Source organism: Drosophila kikkawai, chromosome 3R (genome assembly GCF_030179895.1).
Source record: "Drosophila kikkawai strain 14028-0561.14 chromosome 3R, DkikHiC1v2, whole genome shotgun sequence".
Taxonomy (NCBI): domain Eukaryota; kingdom Metazoa; phylum Arthropoda; class Insecta; order Diptera; family Drosophilidae; genus Drosophila; species Drosophila kikkawai.
Window position 1 is genome coordinate 28,905,123 of NC_091731.1, and position 22,029 is coordinate 28,927,151.

Here is a 22,029-nt window from a genome sequence, read left to right on the forward strand (position 1 = left end):
TGCCTTTTAGACTGTGATTAGTTTTAATGGCCGGTTTTAGTTTTTACTGCCAGCACCAAATCGAATCGAATCAACACTCCATCGACGAAATTAAATTGCTATTTTAATGAGGCCCAAGAGCCCAGTCACATAAATAGTTAGATTCCAGGGATCCGAGACCTGGGGGATATCCGAAAAAACGAGTGGAAATGGAAATCCATTTGACGCCCAATAAGCGACGAATAGTTTTTGTGACTTTTTCGCAAATGAAGCAATTAACACGGCCCAGAAAAACAATAACCGAAAGCTGGGAAAAATGAATTGATGCAAACATTTCTACGCAAGGCCATCGGAAAGTAAACACCGCTAACTGTTATTTATCACGGGTCTGTGTGTGTGTGTGTGCGTAGCTGTGTGTCATGTGCGGGAAGGCAAGTGTGTGTGAGAGCGCCCCAAAGTCTACGCCATCAAATGTTTTTAGCCCGCATAAAAAGCCAGGCACAAAAACTTATCAAAGATGCAAATATGTTCCTGGCATCGGGCTTTAAGAGAAGGGTCACAAACTTTTGGCTGCGCTGCTGTTCAATACAACAAATATGTCGGCGAAATATCTGCACAAAAAATCTTTAAATATTTTTGAAAATTCCAGTGGGTTTAGCTTAACTTAAAGGGAATAATAAGATTTAAGTGCTTATAAAGTAAATGTTATAAATTGATGAATTTTAATAATATAAGTTCCAAGGTAGGGACTTTATGCTGCTCACAAAACTAACCAGGAACATTATAAGAAATATAGACATTTTTATGCTTTTTACGAATGCAAAAAAAAATTAAATATATTTAAATGCATTTTATAATTCACATTTACAAAAATAAAAATATTTAGATATAAGTAACTGTCTTACATTTGTATTTACTATATGTACAAATTATATTGAAATATATATTATATTTTATTTTCAATAAACCAAATATATAAACAAAAAATCGTATGTATATTATTCATTAAAATCATTAAAGATATTTCACAAATTGTAACTTTTGATAATGTAATTCCTGCTTTGCCGCAAGAAAGAAATTCTAGGTTTTTATTAAATTCCAAAAAAACTCATGAGCTGGCACATTGAAAACCCGCAAACTTAAATTTTCCTGTAAGGAAAACCCGAAACCTTTGTCCAAAAAAGGTGTCACAAACACACGCAGCATACAAAGTAGCACTCTCGCACACACATGTGAGTCTTGCTGCAATGCAAATATTTTTGACGTTCACTGAACTTTTGCAAAAGAGAAAATTATGCAAGCTTCCCGCAGTCTGTGTGCATATGTGTGCGTGTGCGTGGCTGTGTGTGCGTGTGACAGCTGTGTGACAAAAATTATGGCAAACAACAAAAGCCAAGCAAAATGCAAAAAAAAAATGATGAAAAGAAAAGAGAGGAGAAACGAAAAACTATTTTTCGCAGCCGCCGAGGCGACAACAACGAACATCTGCAACAACAGTTGCTGCGGCTCAGAGAGAAAGAGAGCGCTCGCCCGAGAGTACCACAGCGACGCTCTCCCACTGCGCACACGCCGTAGCCAATGAGAGAGTCAATGAAGTGTCAAACGAAACGCCGCCCAAATCAAAAATGGCGAGTTACGGAAAGAGATGGCTGCCGGAGGTCACTATGCTCGTCTCGCTCTGGCGGCCGCCGGAACTGAGCGCTAGGCAAGCAAGCAGTGCAAGCAGTTCAAGCTGTGGTCATAGGCGAATTACGAAAATTATCCTTCAGGAGATGCTGCTGTGGCTGTTGTTGTTGTTGTTGCTGCTGTTGCTGTTGCTGCTGTGTCTGCTGGCAGTGCAATCCTTTCTCTTGCTTATTTGATTTCAATTTCAATTGCGGCGCATCCTTTTGACGTCCTTTATCAGCCAGCTAGGTGAACCTGTCGCCTTTGTTTGTCACGATAATTGCATTTGTGTGAGATCTCCACAGCGCCACTCCCCCCTCACTCCCCTTTGGCCACCATCAACACACTCCTTTGTCATTTATCAAACATTTTTTTCCTCCGATTTCTTTTTGGTTGAACTTTGGCCGACAAAGCGTGCAGTGCATGCAGATTAACTTTTCACCTGTTTCATCTGTACACAGAGGAAAAAACATAAACATAGAGGTCTTTAATGGAAATCGGGTCGCCAACACAGTTACCTAGAAAATTTCTAAATTTGCCCTGAATTTCAAGTAGTAAAAAAAGTGTGTTTGCCAAAAATGATAACATTATTGAATATCCATAATTTATATATTTTAAAACGGGTAACTTGTGAAAAATAGTTAAATATCAATAAGTTAATATCATTATTTTCATTTCTTCATGTTTTTTTTTATAACTTAATGTAAATTGTAATTATTTGTACCATAAGGTAAACTATCTATCTGTAATTGTTATTTCTCCTAAATTGTTCATTTTCCCTGTGTACAGGTGAGGGGTGGTTAAAAAAATGGAGGCTTTACTATGGAAGGGAGAACAGTAGCAATCAGCCAGAGTTGTCATTGAGTTGCTGCTGATTGAAATGCCGTTTGTTTCATAAGCTCGCCTTTCATTATTATTGCTCGCTCATTCACACAAGCCACAAAAAGCGAAACAATGCGAAAATTTTAATGAAAATTGTCGCTTGACTTCATTTTAACTGCTTCTGTGTGGGTCTCATTGATAACAAAAGGGAAAATCCAGCCAGCAGGAGCAACCAGCAACAATATGCTGATGTCCCAGCAGCAATCAGTTCATTTAATGTCAAAATGTTCAATTTAAATATAGCAATATTATCATTTCGATTCAACTCTTTTAATGTTTATAAAATCAATCAGGCTCTCAATAAACTTAATTTATACTTAAAGTATAGGTAATTCTTATCTAAACTTTTTTTTCTATATTGCCATCAAATTGAAAAATAGAAACCATCTAACATTTATGAATTATCGCTTGTTAATGGTAACAATATGCTGATAGCCAAATAGCAATTATTTTTTTACTTTTGAAAAATAATAAACTCATAACAAATGAATTGGCAGCTTTAAAAAGCGGCGATAAAATTTCCGCTACACTCTCCCCATTTAGGGTTAAATCGTCGAACAAAAAGCGCAAATAAAAATTTAATAATTGTGTTAAAATATTAAACTGACAACAATTGGCAGGCCCGAACGCAATAGCCGCAAAAAGTGGCCGTCGCAGAGATTTTAATCCGCCGATAAGGACTCAAATCCGAACTCAAATCCCGCCAGCAACCCTCGCCGGCAGCAACCACCCAGCAGAATAGCAGAAGGATGTGCGGTACGTATAGAAAGGGGGAGGATGGCTGGTATTAAGGCCTGACAAATCCTGCCAAGGCTCGAGCTCGTCCTGAATCAGATTCCCCCCCAGATTCGCTCGGCAATCTCGGATTCTCATTCTCGTATCGACGATTGCATCGTTCTATTAAATTACCAAAAGGCAAACGACAAACGGCAAACGTGTGCTGGGTCTTTTCGGCCTGGAGGATGGGGTTTGGGATTGCGACTGGTATAGAGGTGGGGGTCGGGGGGAAGTGGGCTAAAGTGGGTGGTGGCTTCGGCTTAAGCTGGGGGAATTGCCTGGTCGCAATTGAGATAAGATTCCCTCGGCCGAGATACAAGATATGTCATGTATCTCGCACACGAGAGCCAGCCAACGAATCAAAACCAAATTACATCAAATTCTCATCCTCGGCTGGCTGCTGGCTGGCAAATAATTATAAAAGTCACAGTAGACAGGCAGCCGATCGAAGATAGAACATGCATTGAACGTTGATGGAGGGGGGCACTAGAGGGGAAGCCAGTTACATGCACTGAACTAAAAACGTGTGACTTACACGACCAATTAGCTTGGTAATCTCAATTAAGATAATTAAGTTGCCTGTCAGATTATATTAATTTACATTGTAAATATTTTTTTATTTTTTTTAGGAACCTAACCTTGTTAACACTCTGCGTGAGCTCCCTTGTTTTTCTTCAAATATTTAATATATCAATATTAAAAATGTAATCAGTAATCATACTAACTACAACCTCATATTTTCTTACAGATTAAATTCCATCAACCTCCTTCTTTCTTGCTGTGTAAAATCCTGGACTGATGCAGGTTCGATTCTGGCAAAGCGGAGGCCACGTGTGACTAATAGAAATTTGCATGCGCAATTATTTGAACAAACCGCAGCAATTACACGGCAGCAACACGCAGCAGCAGCAGCATCAGCGCAGTGGCAATCGACAGACAGACTAATTAGAAAAGAAGTACACTTGGGAAACACCAGAGAGGGAAGTTCCGGAACAGATGAGGATGTAGTAGCCGCCGATTCTCTATTTGTGCGAGACCGCAGCGAATCGATTTGGGCATTTTATTGCCCATACAACGTGCTGGTCCTGCCAGCAATTTGTGCATCGTTAGGGGTTACTCCAGGCTTTATAAATGTAGATACACCTCCACCACTAGAAACTCCACACCCCAGGCCGATTGTGTTGTGATTTGTTGTGACATCTTTGGCCGAATGTTGTTATGCAAAAATTAGGCGCATAATTTTATTGCAATTTTTATGATCGACCAGCGGCGTGTGGGACTGTGAGAAAGTTTTCTCTGAACCTGATTCGATTTTAATTGTGAGAAACTCGCATCTCCAAATTGGAATTATGAGCCATTACGCTGGGAGCGCTCCTTTCTGTGAAAATTATGATAATTTCATTTACTGGGAATCCCTTCTTTTACATTTCAATACCCCAAACAATGGCGGCGAACGTTTGCGCACCTGACAAAAGGGGGAAATCGTGAAAAGTGCCTTTCATGTTTGATAAAAATGCAGCGACAACAAAGCAAAACCAAAAGAATCCTTGCACTGATTTCGGGCACTTAAAGGTTCATGACAGCCACGAAAACAAACAAAAACAATTTTGCTTTCTTTTTTTTTCTCTATTTCGTGGAGGGAAATTGATGAAAAACTGTCACATCATCGGGTCTTCTTGTGTTGCATTTGCAGGGGCTTTGATGTTGCGTATCCCATTGTCCTGGTGTCCTGTCAAAGGGATTTTCCTCTGGAGCATTGGATTTCACGGTCCTCACTCCCCTCACAATCATTCCGATATACCTGTGCATGATGTCTTCTTGTTATTGTTGATTGTTGTGCCAAAACACTCGACACACTTTTCATAAATGCAAACTGAGAGAAAAATAAAGTGATTTCCAAACATTTTGTTCAATAATTGAACATATATTCTAAGTAAAACATTTTAGCCTTAACTCAACACTAAAGCTTTCCACTTTTGATGACATCAAATGATTTCTATTTGAAATTACTCTAATCTTGTGTGTTAATCAATTGATTTTCTCGCTGTGCTTGGGGTATTTGAGTCCTTAAAACTCTTCATGTGCTTCTAGTCAACACCTGAAATAGGAGAGCTGCCGATCCTTCATGTACAGTCCTATATTTGCCTGGAATACCTTCGACCAAACCATTTTTCTTAGCCGTATTCCCTTGCCACACATAGATACATCTCTGAAAGCCATAAATTCTTCAAACATTAGAGCAGAGCAGAGCAGTAGATCCTAAACCACCCGCAATACAACAAAAACAATAAAACGTGGCAGGCGCATCCTGGCCCATTCTGCTCTTATCCTTGCAACCCCAAAAAAAAAAGAGAAAAAATAAAAGCATTGCCTTTAACCTGGCCCACAAGTCACGGCCCAAAAGTTTCGTTGTTGCCCCTGCTGTTGTTGTTGTTGTTGCTTCCAGCTGCGGCTGTTTCTTTTGCCGCTTTCCTTTTTGGCAGAACGAGAAAAAAAAAGGAAGAGGGGAGGACACAAAGTCGGAGGAGCACACTGTACGCGCCATTTTCCGTGCGATTGCCAATGTTAAGCGCAGCTCCCGAGAGCCAGCCGGAAAAACCACCCGCAACCAGCAACCACCCACTTGGCAACCCCCCACATACACTACCCCCCATTCCGCTCCCTTAACGTGGGTGTCCTTGCTGTTGTTTTTGTTGCCACGGCGGTTGTTGTTGCTGGTGCTGCTGCTCCCTCTGGACCAGAAAAAGAAATGTTTCGCATAAAATGTTATCGCAAAGATTTACGACCCGACTTTTGCGCATCACACGCCACCCCCCCTTCTCAGCCTCTCACCCCTCACCCCTGCAGCCTTGTCCGCTCATCCCCCTACCCCTCAGCATCCAGCAACTTGTTTTATGATAATATACGAGCTTTCTCCGCTGAAATATAAATGTTGTGTGTATGAGAACTGCCTCTGTTCTTCTTTCACTGAGCCCCCCATTTTTCATGGACGTAGCTTAGGGGGGTGAAGGATGTTTCACGAGCCACGAAAATATATAGAGATATATAAATTTCATCAAAAATGAGTCCTGTTTGCCTCAAGATCTATTTAAATATTCCAAATTTAAAATCAATTACTTAAGGCAAAAAACACATTAATATTTATTTTAAATATTTCTAGAAAACCAGTTTCTAAAACCTAACTACGCCCATGCCCTTCAGCTTCTCCTGTTTCTCAGAGTTTCTCCTTTTGCGCCATTTTGGCTGTCATCCTTTGCAGGAGTCACATCACATGGCTGGCGTATCTATTTATCTAAGCATTTGTACATATTTATTTTAATGTTGAGGCAGCCCCAGCGACTACAATTGGTGCCCACCTCAGGAGCTGAAGGCAGCAGCAGCTCCATCTTCATCCTCTCCCATCAAGAAGTGAATCCACAATAAAAATGGCTGCTGTATCCATAAGATACATGCCACTGATTTCTATGCCAACGCTTTATCTCCGCAGGCATAGGAAAAGCTTGGCTTTTCTTCCTTGATATGTGTGTTTGGCTTTGTGCTTCCTTCACCCGCCTCCTTTCTGTTGAGCGCCAAAAATCGTAAAATGAAGATTTTTCATGTGGATTGTAGTGGTTCCGGGGGCTGCTTGGCATCCTTGGGGCGCATCCTTGCCGCTGCGGAAGTAATTTATGACTTTTCGTTTTGCAAATGTTTAAATCTAAACATAAATATTCCCTCTTCCCTTGCCGGCGAAACATATGAGCAGCGTTTGTATTTATTTCATTTGCTTTTATTTGCCCTGATAAATTGTGCAATATATGGCTATGGCCATAAACATCACAACGAGCCGAAATTGGCTTTAACGGTGCCGGAGCAGGCTTAAAGTTTCGAAATCGAAACCAATGACAAAATAATTATACCCACACAAGCACGCATGGATTTTATTAATCAAATTATGAGATATGGCGTCAAAATAAACACATCGAGCTCTCTAAGCCGCCGCCTGGCAAACTGGAACAAGTCGCGTGAGTCAGAGACAAATGAATGGCGCTGTTAATGGTATTAAAGGCAAATACGAAATACGATACTACAGTGGCCGTTCCATATGGAGAACTGAGGCAATTACAGCCGACAGGCTTCGGTTTTAGCCAACTGCCACTGTCCGAGCCACACGCATTGCCTTGGAAATTAATGAATTGACAGCGATTATCCTGACCGCATCATCATCGACATCATCAGTGCCAGCATAAATAAACACAGATTCAATTACTTATGCCAAATAAGTAGAAATGATTCAATAATGGAACCGAGATACTCGTACAAAACGAAACTAGGCCCATAGCCCACACAGGCATCTGAGATAAGGAGCAGGGAGCTGGCTACTGGAGTCTGGAGTCGGGAGTTGGGAGTCGGGAGGCCAAGGAGCCAAAGGAACTGCTACCATTTACCATTACCAGAGTGCCCAGATAAGCAGGGACACATACAGATACGGCGGACCATGGCGAACAAACTGATCAAATATGCTTAATTATAATTTGATTTGATTTATGAAGCCTTCTGATTTCATGTGACATTTGTAATTATTCTTGTCGCGCCCCGAACAGCAAGTCTCGATCAACGAAATCATCGCTGAGGCAGAAAGGCAACCCATATTAACACTTGAAAAAAACCATAACTTTTTAGTAGTAAGAAACCTTTTAAAAAAATTAAAGAGTATTGATTATATTTTAATTATTAAAATTTATATTGAAACTGTAACATTTTTAGGGATATAATTAAAATAAGAACCTCTGTTTGTATGTCCAATTTTTCTCTCTGTAACGTCTGTGGCTGGGCACCAAGGAACAACATCATCATCATTGACAAACGCTGCCGTTGTTCCTGTTGTGGGTAATATATTGTTGTTATTGCTGTGGTCTTTACCTTTTGCCTTGGCCATTGGCAATGATCAACGATGTCGACAGTGACAACGACGAGGAGCAAGCGACAATCCTGAGCTGCATACGAAACTAGCAGCGCCTGATGAATACGTACATGCAGCTTATATACGTGTTGACGAGGGTGTTGGAATAATGTAATGCCTAAGATGCCATAATATTTACTTACCAAGGCGCTACACTGAAGAAAAATATAATTATGAAGGGTTAAAAGGACAAGGAAAGCAGAAACGCGCTAAGTAAATATCTGGAAATCAGTTTAATATAGAAAATATTTTGATGTCAATACTTACAAAAAAATACAACTTATGAAGAAATTGACTTCAAAAATTCATTTAGTTTGGATACCCCAAATCAATCAGGTTTTTATGACGAAATTCTGTGTAATCAAATCCTCATTTTGCTGCATTCAATACGTATATAAGGGCATTGCTCATTCTAAGTCAATTCACTTTATAGTCGTCATCAGCAGCATTGTGTGTGTTTTTATATCATATACTAGGAGCTGCAATATATACACCCATATATGAGCGGGTCTCAGTTACCGTGTCTGCGTCTATGGGGAATAAATCAACACGCTGTGTGGCTTCGTCAACGATCCATCTTGGCCCGGCTGTGACTCTGTATTTATCTGCTTGGCTGTCTGGTTGGAGGGGTCTTCTAGTTTTGGCCTGCTGCCGTCGATCAAAATCGGAGACCGCAGCCTGTTGATCGGAAATTCTCGCCTACGATCGAGTGACAATCAGTCGACTGACTGTGTGCGCTTCGAGTGAGCCAAAAACAAAGCCAGATCAAATTTAAGGTAGGTTGGCCGGCGTCAGCCCCTCAATGGAGATCAATATGGAGCTCGATACCCCCGATCACCCGATCCCTGATCCCCGATCTACGATCCGACCTCTCGCCCGCGTAGATTATCGCCGTTCGATCGCCGAAATCGATCAGTTAAGCCCAAGGCGCGCGCCTTCTCCGCGGATAATAAGCTGAATAGGCGTATGACAATAAGCTATGTAATTATATGGCATATCGTACGGCCGGCAGTGAGAGAGCGCAACTGGAGCGGATTACCACGATTACCGATTCCTGATTACGGAGAAGTACGTGGGCAGGGAGCCCTAGAGGTGGCCTCACCAGTTCCAGATACAGATACAGTCACAGTCCCAGTCCCACAGGGGAAATCTCATGGAGATGGCCTCTTAAAACGATATGTCACGCACCAATGTATAAAATATTTAAACATATTTTTAAAAAATTTACTTAGATTGTATATAAAATGCAATTGTGATTCTGCTACAGCTGAGAAGTAAACAGTAATTTTGGCAATGGGTAACCCACTGAAAAAACATTGTATATCGCTGGGATTCCCACTCACATTGTCATCGCGCAACTGCATTATAATTGCGGTTGACAGATTGCAGTCAGCATGAGAGGGATTAGCCGAGAAGTGTACCGTAGCTCTTATCTTGAGGGGTACCTGCAAGATGGGAGACCAATTTCCTCCAACCGATGGCGGCTGTTCTGGTGCTGACTTTTAATTAGCATGTCATGTGCACTTGAGCTGTCTCCTGCCACGCCTCCCTTGGAGCGGAGAGAGAAGTGCATTTCGCCCCACGAGATGACTGGCACTAAATTCAATTTACTTTTTAAATATATTTCGTGGGCTCGGTTCACGCAGCTCATTTGTGTTTACGGCGGCGGCTGCCACTCAGGCCGCTCCTGCGATGATTGGCGCTTTTTTTCCGTCGAGGCCAAGCTACGCGGAATCGGGCTAATATCGATGACTTGGCCATTGAGTGGCCCGGTCTGATGCTGGATGCTCCTACCAACCGAACCGAACCGACTCACTGACTGACTGACTGACTGACAGGCTCTGACCGGGGATATTTATTAGCCAACTACTCAAACAGCGCCACTTGAGTTTGTTTTTTTCTTTGCGTTTATTTTTTTGGGCTTGCGTTTTTAATAAGCGGTTACCTTCTGTTTTCCATCTCCTGGCGTAGTTTTCAATTAGCCCAAGGGTTCGCCAAGGGTTTTGGCGGGGTCTTCGGGTTCTGCACTTTAATTAATCGCCGTGTCTAACAAAATATGACAAGCGCCATAAATTAAAGAGCTGCCCAGCCACTCTCCCCCCGTTCCTGGAACTTGTCCTGATCCGGGGACAGAGAGACACTGAAAGAAAATACTTGATATAAATCCTATACAAGGTCTTTGGGTTATTAGGTATTTTAGGAATATATTTTCTAAAATTCAGAAATGAATATTTTATGTTCTCTTTGCTATTTAGTTATTTTATACAAGAATTCCTTATATTCGAACCTATACTTTCTCTGCTTTTCTTCAAGTGCTGGTCCCTGATTTAGCTCCAACTCCAGATGCAGCATTTGGCTCCCAGTTTGGCTTGAACCGCAGGTGTGCTCGTGGAAAATTTGCGTGTGCGGACAGCTAAGCTGCTACCGCGCTTAGTTAAAGCCCGTTCCGGGCGCATATAAATGAGAGATGTTTAACTAAGAGACACACACAGGCTCTGCATAAAATGAACACAAATTATGGGAAAACAAAAAGGTAAAAATAAGGAAGCGGGCATGCAATGGTGGCAGTTGAGAGCGTGGGCCTAGAGTCTCTGATTTGGACCTAGTTTGAGGTGTTGGTCGAACAAATGGGAGATATATAATGGAAGCTACTTCTTAATTGAATTAATGTAACTAGAATAGTATGCTTGGTTTGCTCTCTGCACTCTTAAAATCTAATTTACAATCATCATGATAAAAAATTATATTCTCGAACAACAAAATCATCAATTTCAAGCCGTAAAATGAGATAACAACTTTCGCATTTCCCTTAACCAAATCAGAAATCTTAACTACCAGAGGCCCTTACATAATACAATTATATAATATAGCAATAAATTCGTGTGCAGTCGTATATAAATTAAAACCGTGCAAAACAAAAGGGTTACGCTCTGGCCTTTTGTGGCCCCAGGAAGAAGTGGCAATGGCAATGGGACAAAGGATGGGGAATGGATTTGGGAATGGGATTTGGCCGAGGGCGCCACATAAGCCACAGTCAGGCTGCATAACTCAAGGCGTCTGTGACATTTTTATGGCATCAAATATATATTTTATTCGTAGAGTAACAGAAAAAACAGAGGCGTAAAGGCGAGGGATTAAAACTAAAAACTGATTAAGAAAACTTCGAAAGAAAAGTGTTCAATTTAGATGAAGGAAAACAGTTAAAGTATTTTTAATATCCGTATACGAACCCCCTTTTATTCCCATAAACTACGCCCCATTGGGTAATATATACATTTATTTTCCGGCACTTTTGGGCATTTTACATTTCGTTTGGGCCCATTCCTCTTGGCCAAATCCCCTGCTCCCCGTAACCTCAATGCAATTAAAACAAAGGGAGAAAAGGAGCACATTAATCCTTTTTACACAATATCCTGTATGTATGACCGCCAATTGTGGAAGCGGGGGAGCTCGACTTGGATGGGGAAATGGGAAATGAAGGCTTCGAGAAATGGGGGGGAAAATGGCGCGGGATAAAGGGGGTTCCGCTGGGCGGCCATTTTCTTTTGCCAGCTGCCATTTTTATGCTCGTTTTGTGTGCTTTTTTTATTGTCTGCTCTTCTGCCTTTTTTTGTAGCTCTCGCTGTTGTTGTTTGGCATTAAAAATGTTTTATGTTGTGTGCGATTTGAGCAACCTACTTTGCACATGCTCAGGGGCGTGGGTCGGCCAGGCTCAGGGGCTCAGATCTGTTTGCTGTGCGTTTTTTCTTCATTTTGTTATATATATATTCTATATATATACTCTTTACAAGGATATGCGCTCGTTTGTTTGCCTAGAAAGGCTTAATTTGTACAGGACTATGCCGCACACACACACATGCGCCCATTTAACGACTCCTAAATCGCATTGGTGTGTACTTGGTGTAGGTGTGTGAGTGTGTGTGAGTGCCACTGTGCGACTTTTGTCTTGGCTTTAACTGTTTTTATGGCGCATTGCGACTTTTTATGGCCTTGTCTTCTCATACACTAACGAAATGGTAGCTCTTCATTTAGCGAACTAAGTTGGTAATTAAGAGAAATTAATTTAAATATTAAATTAATTATTTATCAACAATCCTGAATGTTAACGATTAAATAATGATTTCGAAACCACTTTGTTGCTATTTTTATTTGAAATTTTAGTTTGTTAAGGGACATAACGACTCCTTTTTTAATAATTTCTAAGGTCTGTGTTCTTTAAATAATTATTGTATTATATATCCCTAATTTTCTAATAAAAGTAAATTTTATTTGTCGATTTTAAAGAAAGAGTATCCCAATTTCGCTGAATGAAAAATTGCCAAAGTTGTCTTGTTTTAGCTTTGCCTATTCTAATGTGTGTGGCGCCCCCCAAAGGATACCCCCAGTCGAGGAGGAAAAAAAAAGCACACGAAAAGCATAAAGGATAATAATAAAACGGAGCCTTATCGCTGATGCCGATGCTGCTTTTGCTCCTGATGATGGCGATGTTGAATGCCGCTCGCTGTTATAATAAAACAAATGGCAGCCCCATTTAATTGCTGGCCATAAATGTGTTTGGCCTTTCGTGTATCCTTTTTCGAGGATGCCACCAAAGGCACAGTGCGGTGTGGTGTGTGTGTGGTGCGTGTATTACTTTTTATTATTATTAGTATTTAAATTTATTTGTTAATTTATGGCGTGCACGCTGATAAATCTGAGCAAGCTCGTTCGCCTTTTTAATGGCCGCCCATAAAAGGTAAGCCCAGAAGAACGGGCCAAATTATACAATCAAAGCAAGTTAAAAGTCCATTTAGTATCGCCGATATGACATAATTGAGTGGACTTGGCCGCTATCTCTAGCGCGCTGAAGGGAACGGGACAAATCCCGGCATATGCACTCGCCATTTGAGGCGATGTCCTGCTGCTTTTGTTTTCAGTTCGACAATGGAATTAATGCAATTGCACAATTGTTTTGCGGGCACTTACAGCCCGAGAGCAGAAGTTGTCGCCGGGGGAAAAGTTTGTGCAGTTTGTAGCAATTGGCACATTTGGTTTTATTACCCAATTGAGCCACTAATTTGTGGGGAGTTCAACATTCAGTCCCGGCAAAACAAGTTAATTTGCGGCTCGGAAGAGGGTTGCTTCTCAGCAAGGACTCTAGTGTCGTCGGGACTCATTAAATTGTGGTTGCTGCTGTTATGATATTTCCCCTGGTTTTATTGTTTTTGTGCCTCTGTGATTTCAATTTGATTTGTGCGATGATTAATTCATGCTGGGCATAAGCCACACCTACCCAGTTACCAGCTACCATTCCCATTCCCTTTTCCATGGCCAGGAGACCAGAGCCAAGCAACGCTCCGATGATAAATGAACCTGGCTCCCCCGATCTTCGGGCTTGTATGTTGATGCTTATCCGCGACATTCCTGCCGCCCAAAGTGTCACTGTTGTCGATCATTTTTATGTTGTTTATTTGATTGACAGGCCGGAGTTCCGAGCGCGGGACCTCCGGCTCCGTCTCCGAGTTCATTTCACATGCAGCGATCATCTCTCGGCCGCCTTGTTTTTATTCGTCGTTTGCCTTTTATGATCGCTCGTTTTATGGGGATCGTCTGGGCCGGGGTTTACCATAAAATGGCCATTAATCATTTAATAGAGTGCCGTAATGAACTCTGTATTCGGCTGGCTGCCAAAAAACTGCAACTTTTTCCAAACTTCCCTTATGGTTAGTTTGCTTTTTTTGTGCGTCGTCTGGCTTTGGCACCTAATCCTGGCGCACAACTATGCCGTTTGCATTGTTCCACGCACAATGGACACAAAGGACATGTTTGCACTGATTATCAGATTAGGCCATTGTACGTACAAATTGATATTGTCATGTTTCAAGTGCCAGTGAGCCACTGAGCCAGTGTCCCTGTCCGCTGTCCGCTGTCCGCTGTCCTCTCGGTCCTCGGACCCCTGTGCTCTGTCCAGTTTTCCAGCCGGAGGCAGTGCAAAACTCATTGAATGCTGTCGCCAGTGCCGATTAAGAGATTTTTATTTTCGCATTCGGCGCTGCCAACGAACCAGGCCAAAACAATGGCCCAGTCGCCCGGCCAGATTTGCAATATTTAGGCTCGGTTTCCTCTTTTTTTTTTTTTTGGTTTGGTTTTGACGAAACAATCGCCGCACAATGAGTCCTGAGTGGTTTTCCTCCCCGTTCTGGCCTAGTTTCTGGACCAGAACCGATCATTAGCATAAAGCCACAACGGCGACGGCAATTCCTGTGGCTGTGTCGGTGTCTGTGCAGGGCGTTAGCCGAAGGATTAGCCGAAAATGTGCACATCATCATCGCCGAAAATCGGAGAGATTCAAGATCCGAGATTCGAGTTCGGAGATCGAAGGTCCTTTGCCGTTAATCTCCGCATCGCACAAGTGATCGTATCGCAATCTTGGCCCGGAAAATCGTCCATAGCCATATCAGATTTCTCTGGAAATCAGGATTGCTGGATTTCCCTATCAAGGCAGCTGAATCGATCGGAGGAGGTGTTGGAAAAGCGGCTCTCTGATCTCCGAATAGCCGAACTGTCTAGTGATCTTCTCGGAGATATGCTAATCTTTTGGAACTCTCAATAGTGGGGATTTCTCAAATTTCTTGGGTGCATGGGCCAAAGTGTTTTTGGCACATTTGTGATCTTGATAGGAGGAGGTCTGTCGGGATATAAATATTATCAAGTTCTGGTATTCTAGTAGTAGTAGTTTCCGCAGTACTCATTGTTATTTTAGGAAAACGGGAGAACAGAAAACTCACTAACAAAAAAATCAAAGTGAATGCACACTTATTTGATTATAATTTCAATACAATTTATATTATTTCTCAAAATCCTTGTTAAAAACTGTCATAAATTTGGATAACAACTTCAACAATGAAGGCTATTTTGCTATTATTATAAAAGGTGCCCACTGCCTTAAGGAAGCCCCGTGGCACTATGACAGGCCAATCATCCGCTTGCGGGGATGCGTTTTTTACGTAGTATATCCCCTTCGGTATGGGACATGGATGATTTTGGATGGGCAAATTTGTGTTCACTCCGTATTTCAAAGAGCCTTCCGCATACTTCCAGCTGGATTCCAAGGCCTTGCAGATGGGTTGGCGAGGAACGAACATTGGCAACTGCTTGTAATTACCATCTCCATTGGAGTCAAGGAAGCTTTCGGCCGACACCGAGAATCTATCATCACCAAAATCGCATTTCAATTCCACGGTGCCATTGACATAGCGTTCGCGACCCAATAAGCGAATGCGGGACAAATCGATGTAAGTTGATGCCCCTTCTGAATAGTTACCGGATATAAAACGGAACTCATAGTCTCTTTTAAACTTAATCTGGAATAAATGTTGAACTTACGAGATGGAACCAAAAATAATATATACCTACTTACAAAAGCTTCGCCAAGAAGAATCAGTTGAAAATAAATCAAAAACTGCAGCATTATTTTAGGAATAAATCAGACACCTTTGGGCAGCGAACGAACTACATTAATGCTGGTTATTTCCTTAACCCATCGCATTTTATACATTCCTACACTAAAATAAATTATAATCTAACATGACATACATGTTTGGAAAGTAATTTAATGATCGACATTGTAAATTGTGTAAAGTAACAATTTTACAAGTAATGTGATACATTGATATTGTAATTAAAGCCATCATTACAAAAAATAAAAACTTCACATTAACATGGCTAAAATTGAAAGCTTAGATCTACGTATAATTGTTGAAATAATTGTTTATAATATTAGCAAAAATTTGTTTATCCAACGAATTTATACCAATAAAAATAAATAATGTGGTTAAGAACTATCATAAATTTGGACCACAACTTCAACTGTTCCGGCAACTTTGTCTTTGTCATATAAGGTGGCCACGCCCTTGAGAAAGCCCCGTGGCATTATGGCTGGCAATTCGTCCGTTTGCGCGGTTACATTTTTAACATAATATATTCCCTTCGGTATGGGACATGGTCGGATGTGGACGGGAAAATCAGTGTTCTCTCCGTACTTCAAAGAGGCTTCCATGTACTTCCAGTAGGACTCCATTGCCTTGCAGATGGGTTGACGAGGAACGAACATTGGCAACTGCTTGTAGTCACCATCGCCATTGGGATCACTGAAGCTCTCGGCGGACACCGAGAATCTATCATCACCAAAATCGTATTTCAACTCCACGGTGCCATTCGCATAGCGTTCGCGACCCAAAAAGCGCATACGTGTTACATCGACGTAAGCGGTCCCACCTGTATGGTCAGCGGATATAAAACGGAATTCATAGTTTCGTTTAAACTTAATCTGGAATAAAAATTGAGTTTATGAAACGAAACCAAACATATGTATACCTACTTACAAATGCCTCGCCAAACAAAATCAGTTGAAAATAAATCCAAAAGTGCAGCATTATTTGAAGTAATAATCAGACAACTTCATCCAGCGAACGGATTACGTTAATGCTGGCTAGTTCCTAAAACGAAAGCATTTTATACATTCCTAGCATTAAAATAGATGATAATCTTAATTCTCGGCATTGTAAATTGTGTAATAAAGTTATAACTAATAATGACTAAAGTAACATGGTGTGTAATGTTTTGATACATTGATATTGAAATTATTATATTATTATATTAACATGGCTATAATTAGGAGCTTAGATCTACGTAGAATTGTAGCAAAACAGTTGACATTTTCTATTAGTAACATTATATATGGTTTATTAAAATATATTGTATATTAATAATGTTACAAATTAAATGTTCATTGTTATGCATTAGTACATACAACAAGGACTTTTGGGTAGTAAATATTATACTTTATTATAATATTAGTGAAAATATATATATTCAACGAATTTATTTCAGCCCCATAAAAAACCTAGTACAGAAAAATACGACTCAACATTGTTATTAAGAAAGATCCGAAATTTGGACCACTACTTCAAATGTGCCGGCAACTTTGTCTTCGTCATATAAGGTCATCACTGCCTTAAGAAAGCCCCGTGGCATTATGACAGGCCAATCATCCGTTTTCGGGGATACGTTTTTGACGTAGTATAATCCCTTCGGTATGGGACATGGATGTAGGTGGGCAGGAAAATCGGAATTTACTCCATACTTCAGAGAGGCATCTAAATACTTCCAGTTGGATTCCATGGCCTTGCAGATGGGTTGACGAGGAATGAACATTGGCAACTTCTTGTAGTTGCCATCACCATTGGGATCAATGAAGCTCTCAGCCGACACCGAGTACAACTCATCACTGAAATCTTTCTTCATCTCGACGGTACCATTGGCTAAACGTTCGCGACCCAAAAATCGAATTTTGCTTACATCAATGTAATCGGTTCCACCCGTATAGTCTACGGATATAAATCGGACTTCGTAGTTCTTTTTTAACAGCATCTGGAACTAAAATTTAATTAATAAAGGGGAACCATTAATAAGTTTACCTACTTACAAACCCCTCGGCAAACAGCATTAGTAGAATAAAGATTCGAAACTGGAGCATTATTTTAGGAATAATTCAGATAGCTTCCAGCTGAAAACGATTTACGTTAATGCTGGTTATTTTCTAAATCCGTTGCATTTTATACAATTGATAAAGATAGTAATCAAACACGCTATACATGTTTTGCATGTTTTTTAATTATCAACCTTGTAAAGTGTATACAAACTTTACAAGTTTTGTAACTAATAATCTCTTAAGTAACATATTTCTAAATAAGCTTTGCGGGTTTTATTTAGCAGTTCTAAAAAAATCCGACTTCACTTCGTTCTAAACAGTTGCATTGAGTTAAACCCAAAGATGAGACCTCCATTGGATATTTCCCGACATTAAGTCTAGATGGTCAGAGAAAATCTTTAACTTTATTTAACCTTATGCTAAAATTGCTTCTAAGAACAATTTTTTATCTTGAATCGCATGCGCCACTTCGACTTCATTCCGTTGCTCAAGGATTGGGTTTGGATCGGAGCACGATCGCTACCCGCTTTCACCCCAACCCAGAGCAGCCCGAGCCCAAAGCATTCCAGCCCATTCGAAAAGTGCCTTTCACAGCCCTTTGTTTGGGAGATGAGCTCCTAGGCGCCGGGTCATAACTCTTAGCGGCTGTTGCAGCTATTTGTTCGATTCTGTACACTGTATGCAGCATGGGCAGCATGGGCAATAAAAATATTGGCCTGCCTTCGCCGGCAAAGGACAAAGGAATTGCACCATAAAATGCATACGTACACAGGAGCGGAATCGGGAAACGGGGAAATGGACCGGCGAACGCTGAACGGAGTGGAAGACAAAGCCCTGCGGATTCCGGGCCCTTTGTCTCCTCGGGCCAAATCCCTCCGAAACTAGTGCAACACTTTTGGCTTATAGACAGGGCCAAAAAGTAAACTGCAAACTGGATAGAGGGTAAGACGGGGAATAGGGCCAAGAAGAGCCGGCCGGCCATTGTCTTCGCAGAAGTCGTTAGTGTGACAGGTTGGATTTGTTTTGTGTACGGTGCCTAAGTCTGTCATCATCATCAGCATAGGACTTGTCTGGCGCCAGCATTAGGGACAATATTTTCGACTAAATATTTCGTCACAGGCTCAGGTAAATACGTGAGAGGGAAACGAGGGCGTAGGCCCCGGAAAAATCGGACATCTCTGCGGGCGCCTATTTTTCGGTTCGCTCGATTTCTCTTCGGCCTGCTGCAGTTGCATTGATGATTTATGCACTGGTCGTCGGCTCCGAATTACAGGTGCATGGGGAATAGGTACAGGTAGTCAGTCGGCCAACCGAGAAATATATTATTAAATGACACTCCAATAGGCATTATTTTATGAGTTTGTATCCTGACACCAGCTATTTTTTGAAAAAAAAATTAATTAAAATATAGAAAACAGTTTGGTTTTGATATTTCGATTTCAAATTTTCCTTATATTTTTTTAATAATGTATTACCCGAGTACCTTTTAAGAAAAGCCGATAAATATAATTAGAAATTAGAATTAGACATGTAAAAGCTGCATTGGCAACAGGTCATTCGTAATCTTGAATTGAAAATATAAACGGTTGCGAAATTCCTATTGAGAGTTAATATCTTTAACTAAAACGGTCACAGAGTAGGTTCCCAAGTGTTCATTGTTCCGATAGAAGGAGCCATTGCCCCGGAGAAAACCCCTCGGAAGGATCGCTGGCCAGTTTTCGGCAGATAGTTCGATGTTCTTTAAGTAATAGGTGCCCTTGGGAATGGGGCAGATGTCCTGGTGCACGGGGAAATCGGTCTGTTTTCCATATTCGGCATGCTTCGCAAACAAAGGACGGTACTTTTTGTAAGCATCACACATGGGGGTTCGCGGAATCTGAAAGGGAAGCAGCTTAAAGTTGCCGTCGCCGACTGGGTCGGAGAAGGACTCGAACGAGAAGATATAGTGGCCGTTGTCCATGTCCTCCCTTAAGGTAACTGTTCCGTTCAACAGCCGATCGCGTCCGGTCAACCGAGCTTTGGATATATCCCAAACCGAGTTTTCGGGCCATACCGAGTAGGATAAAATCTTCAACTCATACGGCTTTATGCCGAGGCACTGGGGGAATAACATTAAAATATGAGGTCCTTGTTTTTATATTCTTTTGCGGACTTACAAGGGCCTCGCCGATTAGCAGGAATAAAAAGTGCCAACTTGACCGAAACATTTTAGACAATGAGAGTTTCACCATAAAAATAGGCTCTTATTTATAGATCCGATTTCTTGAAATTGACAAGTGCACATTGACCCATTTTGACATGTTTTCAACTTGTTTAGAAAACATGTCAAAATTGTTCAATTAATTTGCACGAAACCAAAGATCTATTGCAAAACAATAAACGTTAATATTAAAAGGTATATTTTAAAATTTTCACAAGTAACGGACGTGTTTAGATACCAATAACTTCTAAACATATCAACACGCAAAGGTGTTAAAGTGTGTTAATTTAATTATATGGATGCATGCAATCGGAATAAACTAATATATTATAAACTATATAACAAATCAGAATACAGTTTGTTTATAAATATATTAGTACTTTAATATTTTCCTTGTTTAAAGCTGCAAGTGAGACCACATCACCAGGTGCGTGTGGTGGCAGTCCGTTGGCATGTGGCACGGATCGAAGCTGCAACATATTGGCACACTTGAACCGACACCGAATCCGAGGAGCCGGGCACGTGCTCCTTGGCCCACTTGAACTGAGCTCGGTGCTGCTCCTGTTCCTGCTCCTGCCACCGAGTGAACTTCTGCCGGGTGGGCTGCTCTGGTAAGTTCGCTTACAACAATCGGGGGGTTTTTTTTTAATGCCAAAGAAGTCGCACGCTCTCTATTGGAATTTCCACAATGAGCACACTTGAGATACTGTTCTTTCGCCCCCTTTTGTTTTCCTTGGTCGAGAGACATGCAGAGCAGGGGCGAGCGTTGGGCTGGGCTGGTGGGTTGTGAACTTTTCGGCTGGCAAACAATGGCTCAAGTGCTGCTTGCAAAACAAAAAGCGTTTTAAGTTTTAATTACGCCAGGCACAAAAGGCCGCAGGAGCTAACCGCGACACATGGTGGTCCTTTCGAGTGGAAGTGCGACCGCAGACAGGGGGGGCTTAAGATACTGCACTGACTTGGGACCATATTGACGCCATATCTGAGCCACATTGCAGCCGAAAGGCATCGGAAAGTTTCCTATATGCCCGGCACCTTGCATAAGCCATATCTGCTGCCAAATCTTGAATCATTTCTCAACCCGGTTCGAATCAATTTCCAGCCCTCATCCGCACGAGGGTGCCATCAGCAACTATCTATCGAATACAGGCAGCCATAGCTTGTCAGTGATTAGATTTCTTAACAATGCTACCATGGGCAACAAAGAAAATTATAGGAAACACTTCAATCTGAATGGAAAGTGATTCGACTGGGGATTGCCCTGGAGATGGGAAAGTGAAGGCATATCTATATAAAAAAGGATTATGTTTTGTTATGACAATGATAAAAGTAACTCAAAACCTTCTAGAAACCTGTCTTTTATTACTGTATTAATACTTATTCTTATGCTAAGGTTAAGGAATTAATTTTAGAGCTTCTCTTACAGACCTTTCTGTTTCAATTTAGCCAAGTTTTTATTATTTTCCCAAGTATAAAACTTACTAGAATCCAGGTAATAACTTGAGTCTCTTATATTGCCATAACTAAGCCATCGTCTAACCCCCTCCTAATCCAATAAGTAAGGGGTATGTAAAATTGCTCAATTGCTCAACTGATTAGACTTTGTTTTCAATTTGTCTTGCAACCTTTCCATTCACAGTCAGCGAAGAAGGTTCCCCGAGCAGTTAAGGCAGTTGAGACGACATGACAGACGGGCAGAGCGAGACAGCCGCACAGTTTTTAATCAAAATTGTACAGGAAATCAAAAATCAGTTTTCAAAAAATAAAAATCACAGTTTCTTATCGTGATGTTGATTTGTAGCTGCCGTTTGTTGTTCTTTTCCTGCCTTTGTCTTGGGGTTTTTGAGGTAGCGCTTTACCCCAATTGCTCGGCCCATCAGAAATTTTATTATTATTTTTTTTCTTTTTTTTTACCTTTGGTAGGCAGGCCCTTGGCGTGTAATTTGAGGAAAGCAGCGCTGAAAGCAAACGCAGTAGCTATGAAATCAATTATGCGATAAAGATTTGACAGCACAGCGCACTGAGCTGCGCTGCTGGCACTCGATAATTAATTTTAACGCTTTATCGCAATTGGAGGTGCGCCCCACCTAGGGTGGGGACACTTATGGGGCT

The 22,029-nt window shown here is 41.2% G+C and overlaps 3 protein-coding genes across 3 annotated transcripts; all 3 read right to left on the bottom strand.

Moving 5' to 3' along the window:
* Positions 1–14,933: 14,933 nt before the first annotated feature.
* LOC108071402 (uncharacterized) lies at positions 14,934–16,693 on the bottom strand. Its single transcript, XM_070286250.1, has 3 exons — positions 16,609–16,693; positions 16,067–16,553; positions 14,934–15,605 (listed from the first exon to the last, which is right to left on the bottom strand). Exons 1-3 carry the CDS (start codon positions 16,657–16,659, stop codon positions 15,091–15,093), a joined length of 1,053 nt encoding a protein of 350 aa, XP_070142351.1. The 5' UTR covers positions 16,660–16,693; the 3' UTR covers positions 14,934–15,090.
* A 468-nt stretch (positions 16,694–17,161) lies between these two features.
* Positions 17,162–17,792, bottom strand: LOC108071416 (uncharacterized). Its single transcript, XM_017162163.2, has 2 exons — positions 17,712–17,792; positions 17,162–17,656 (listed from the first exon to the last, which is right to left on the bottom strand). The coding sequence occupies exons 1-2, from the start codon at positions 17,760–17,762 to the stop codon at positions 17,162–17,164; spliced, it is 546 nt and encodes a 181-aa protein (XP_017017652.1). The 5' UTR covers positions 17,763–17,792.
* A 1,522-nt stretch (positions 17,793–19,314) lies between these two features.
* LOC108071401 (uncharacterized) lies at positions 19,315–19,970 on the bottom strand. Its single transcript, XM_017162144.2, has 2 exons — positions 19,874–19,970; positions 19,315–19,815 (listed from the first exon to the last, which is right to left on the bottom strand). The coding sequence occupies exons 1-2, from the start codon at positions 19,946–19,948 to the stop codon at positions 19,315–19,317; spliced, it is 576 nt and encodes a 191-aa protein (XP_017017633.2). The 5' UTR covers positions 19,949–19,970.
* Positions 19,971–22,029: the final 2,059 nt, after the last annotated feature.